The sequence below is a fragment of the Chrysochloris asiatica genome, unplaced genomic scaffold (assembly GCF_000296735.1).
Source record: "Chrysochloris asiatica unplaced genomic scaffold, ChrAsi1.0 scaffold00041, whole genome shotgun sequence".
Taxonomy (NCBI): Eukaryota; Metazoa; Chordata; class Mammalia; order Afrosoricida; family Chrysochloridae; genus Chrysochloris; species Chrysochloris asiatica.
The window spans coordinates 16,716,557-16,721,163 of NW_006408559.1; the positions used below are offsets into that span (position 1 = coordinate 16,716,557).

At 45.6% G+C, this 4,607-nt stretch overlaps 1 protein-coding gene across 1 annotated transcript; it reads left to right on the forward strand.

Annotated features, from left to right (window-relative positions):
- Positions 1-482: 482 nt before the first annotated feature.
- LOC102839186 (olfactory receptor 6B1-like) lies at positions 483-1,418 on the forward strand. The gene has a single exon (XM_006861200.1). The coding sequence runs from the start codon at positions 483-485 to the stop codon at positions 1,416-1,418; it is 936 nt and encodes a 311-aa protein (XP_006861262.1).
- Positions 1,419-4,607: the final 3,189 nt, after the last annotated feature.

The following is a 4,607-nucleotide window of genomic DNA, read 5'->3' on the forward strand; positions in this document are numbered from 1 at the left end:
TAGAACATGGGCTTTGGACTTAGGTTTGAATATGGGTTCTGTCCTGTTGCCAGTGTGAACTTGGGAAGTGACTGAATAGACTTGGTGTCTTCATCATTAGAATGGGTATGAGAACACCATGTTGTTGTTGTTCAGTGCCATGGAGTCGGTTCTGACACAGAGTGACCACTATGTAGGAGGAACTGGAAAGCTTCACAAGAGCAGAAAGCCTCATCTTTCTCCATTGGAATGGCCAAGGAACTCGGACCACTGGCTTTGTGCTTGTCCAACAGCACCCCCACACTCCAGAAACTCTATAACACGATACATATCATGTTGGAATTAAATTATGTGTCTAGTGTACTTCACACATGCTAATAAGTTCATAAGCGGTACCTTTTTCTGGCCTTACTAATCAGAGAAGGTACAGGGTGAATGCTTCTAAGTGGACAGTCTAATTGAGTGATTCTTTCCCCAGGAGAACTAAGCCCTGTGTCTATAGCATGGAGGTACAGAACCAGACCCGGGTCACCAAGTTCATTCTGGTGGGGTTCCCTGGGACCTGGGGCATGCGTGCCGCAATCTTTCTCATGTTCCTTGTGGCTTATGTGCTGACTGTGACGGAAAATGTGGTCATCATTTTTTTGGTGCAGCAGAACCGGCCCTTGCACAAGCCTATGTACTTCTTCCTGGCCAACCTGTCCTTCCTGGAGACATGGTACATCTCTGTGACTGTGCCCAAGCTGCTGCTCAGCTTCTGGTCTGTGAGCAACAGCATCCCCTTCACCCACTGCATGGTCCAGCTTTACTTCTTCATCGCACTCATGTGCACGGAGTGTGTGCTCCTGGCTGCCATGGCCTATGATCGTTATGTGGCCATCTGCCGCCCTCTCCACTACCCCACTGTGATGAGTCATGGGCTCTGTGCCCGTCTGGCTCTTGGGTCCTGGGCCATTGGCTTTGGCATCTCCCTAGCAAAAATCTACTTCATTTCCCGCCTCAGTTTCTGTGGCCCCAACGTCATCAATCACTTCTTCTGTGACATCTCTCCTGTGCTCAACCTCTCCTGCACGGACATGTCCACAGCTGAGCTGGTGGACTTTGTCCTGGCCCTGGTCATCTTCCTGTTCCCACTCGCCATCACTGTCCTGTCCTATGGGAGCATTCTCACCACTGTTGTACGCATGCCCACAGGGAAGCAGAAAGCCTTCTCCACGTGTGCCTCCCACCTTGTGGTGGTCACCATCTTCTACTCAGCCACGATCTTCATGTACGCCCGACCCCGAGCCATCCACGCCTTCAACATGAACAAAGTCATTTCCATCTTCTATGCCATTGTCACCCCTGCACTGAACCCCTTCATCTATTGCCTAAGAAACCGGGAGGTCAAGGAGGCGCTGAAGAAGCTGGTCTACTGCCAGGCTGCCCACTCTGACTAGTGTGTAATGGTGAGCTGGAACACGGATGGACGTGTACACATTCCCTTTTATGCCCTGATTGTTACCCACGGTACTGTGATATCTCTATGCCTCACCGACCATGAGCTCTTGGTTCTATCCTGATGTCAGTTCCCATTTCTCTTGCCAGAGAGTCTAGAGAGTGGCCCTTAGAAAGAGCTAGAGAAAAGGGGTTCTCTGTGACTGGGATCCCAAATGGGACTTCTGGGCCTGTGAGTTGAGTGGGGAGAAAGTTGTCTTCGTTTTCTTGGACTGCTATAATAAAATACCACAAAACAGGTATCTTGAAGAAACCTGAATTTATTTCCTCACAGTTCTGGAGGCCAGAAGTAGAATTCAGGGCATTGTCACAGTTGTGCTCTCAGCTGTCTCCAGAGAAAGAGCCTTCTTGGAAGCCCCACGTGGTTGTTTGCTTGTTTCAGGGTTCTTTAGTTTGTAGCTGGAACCTCTCATAACATCTGTCTTTCCGTGTGTGTGTGTGTGTGTGTGTGTGTGTGTGTGTCAGATCTAAGCCAGTTGACTCATCGTAGGCTTCATGTGGGAAACTGGCTGTGAAGGCTCTTTCAGCAGACATCTCTGAGGGGCAATTAGGAGCGGGACCCACTCTGCTCCAGCCTGACGTAACTGATCCCATCTTTAGAGAAAGACCGAATTTCCCTAAACAAGGTCGCACTCACTGTTACAGGGGTTAGGACTTCAATGTATCTTTTGGGGTCATAGCGTTCAATCCTTAACAGCGACTTATCACGAGGAAGCTAGTTTTGGACTCAATAAGCGCTAAGGCTCTAGACCCAGCGGATTAGACCATGGCATTCTAATTTCCCAGCTGCATGGACACAGATGGAGATCTCCCCCGACAAAGACTTTCTGGATTTTTTTCAGGAGACAGCTCCTCTAGTCTGCCACCCCAACAATCTGCTTTCTAGGACTCACAACAAGTTTGTTTGTATCGTCTAGTCAATGAGCATAAAAAAAATGATGAGTAAATATATGAAATGTATTATTTGCTGGCTGAACCTGCCCTCCCTCAGTCTTCTTTTCTTGTTAGCTCATCTTTCTCTCATTCCTCCTCACGTTTGCTTTACCTCTCCCACCCCATCCTGGCCCTGACATTCACTCTGTCTTGTTGTTGTTGTTAAGTGCCATCGAGTCAGTTCCAACCCATAGCAGGCCGCTAGAGGGTTTCCAAGGAGCGACTGGTGAGCTTGAACCACCAACCTTGTAGTTCAAACCGACCGAATAAAGACTCTGTCTTCATTCATCTCAAATTGAGGTGACCCTGCCCAATTGTAGGATTTAACAAGGATTTTAATTCTATGCCACAATCATTCTCAATGCTCCATTCTCATTTGTTTGATGTCTTATGCACTACACTAGACCTTTAGCCAGTGTGCCTGCTTATCCACACTAGGATCCACAGATAGCCAGAGGTACCCCACTCTTTTTTTTTTATTTATTTAAAGCTTTTAATGTATGGTGACATTTACCAAAAATACTCTACAATAAAGGCAGACTATGATTTATGACTTTTTGAGCTATGACAAACTACATTTATTGCTAGTAATATGAACTACATATAACGGTAAAGCATCTGTCAGTTTATATATAATGTTTCCAACCCCAAAAAATATATAAAGAGTGATTTTATAAAGCTGCTTTTATAATAAAAGACAATAAGAATGAAAACAGAACATTAAAAAAGGCATTTGACTTGTGTGGCACTATAAGGTAAGCACTGGACTGCTAATCACAAAGTTAGCACAGTCCAGAGACCCCAGGTGCTTCTTGGAAACCCTATACAGGGTTGCTATGCTTCAGAAGCCACTCAACAGTACTTAACAACAACAAAGAATCAATTGATGGTGGAATCCTTGAAACAGGACCCTGTCATAAATTGAGGATGACCTACATTTGGCAAAGTTAAAGAGGGGATTATTCCCAAATTAACCAGATTTTCAAATAGTGAAGATTATAGAGAGACGTGCTATCCTTCTTATTCTGTCCTTCCTGCTTAAGAAGCAAATTGTTTGGAAAGACCAGATTTAGTGAGCTAACCACTACTACATTTAGACTTTAGGCTGAGAGCCACTCCTCCTTCTATCTGATGTGTTCCTGCCGCAAAAGAATACCACAGTGCTTCCCAATCACTGGGGCCAATAGTAAATCTGTAAGACACAAGCTAAACAGACACCCTACTTTTAGTTCATGGTTTTGCCAATGGCAAAGGGAGCCACATTTTAAGGTAAATTCAATAAAACATACCAGTGCCAATGGGGATTTCATGATTTGACTAGAGCAGTTGAAACCAGAATGGTTTGTAGCATTTGCAACATCTTTTCACCCAAGAACAACACTTTCAACAAGGCTTTCTCTTTCTTCTAAAGTAAGAGGCACTAGATAATTGTCTCCATTTTACAGACTTTCAGAACTCAAGGCAGTAAACAATGTACCACAGGTAGTGGGGAGCAGAGGTTAAAACTCCCGGTCTCCTAACTGCAGACCCTGGATCCTTTTGCCAGCTAATGTGGTCTCCTGAGACAGAGAACATGTTCTTTCCACAAGCCAAATGTGGGAATTAATTGTGCAGGGACCTGGCAGGGGTCACCACTGAATGGCACCAGGGGACCTGGTAGCAAAGCAGAAATGGACAAATGCAGACCTCTGGGAAGCAGAGAACTGAAGAAGATATTCAAATGTGAGTTTCTGAAAATGATTAATGGCAGGATTTAGGAATTCAGGGAAATTTTTGTGCTGAACTCTTAAGCTCAAAAGAGTTGAAGAATAAATGGTTGTGGCAAGTGGGAAAATGATTCTGAAATGGAGGTGAAAGGGAGGGTAAGACAATGAAGGAGATTTTTGTATGTGAGTATTGGAGCTAAACGTCACTGGATCCATTTGCCTCCTGTACCCTAACAAAGGGTGGACATGCCGTAGGTGACGCTTGGCCTTCAGTGCATTCACGTCACTAAAGACCAGGGTTCTTTCTGTCCCGTGCTGCCTCCATTTTGGCCAGCTTACTTTGGCCCTGGCTCTTTTTGCGACTACCATGTGACATCAGCAGTTTGGGGTCACAGCCCTTCTCCCAGCTTTTTCCTGGTACTGTTGGCAGAAAAAGGGAGCCCTGGTGGCACCGTGGGTTAAGTACATGGCTGCTCACCACATCAATTGCTT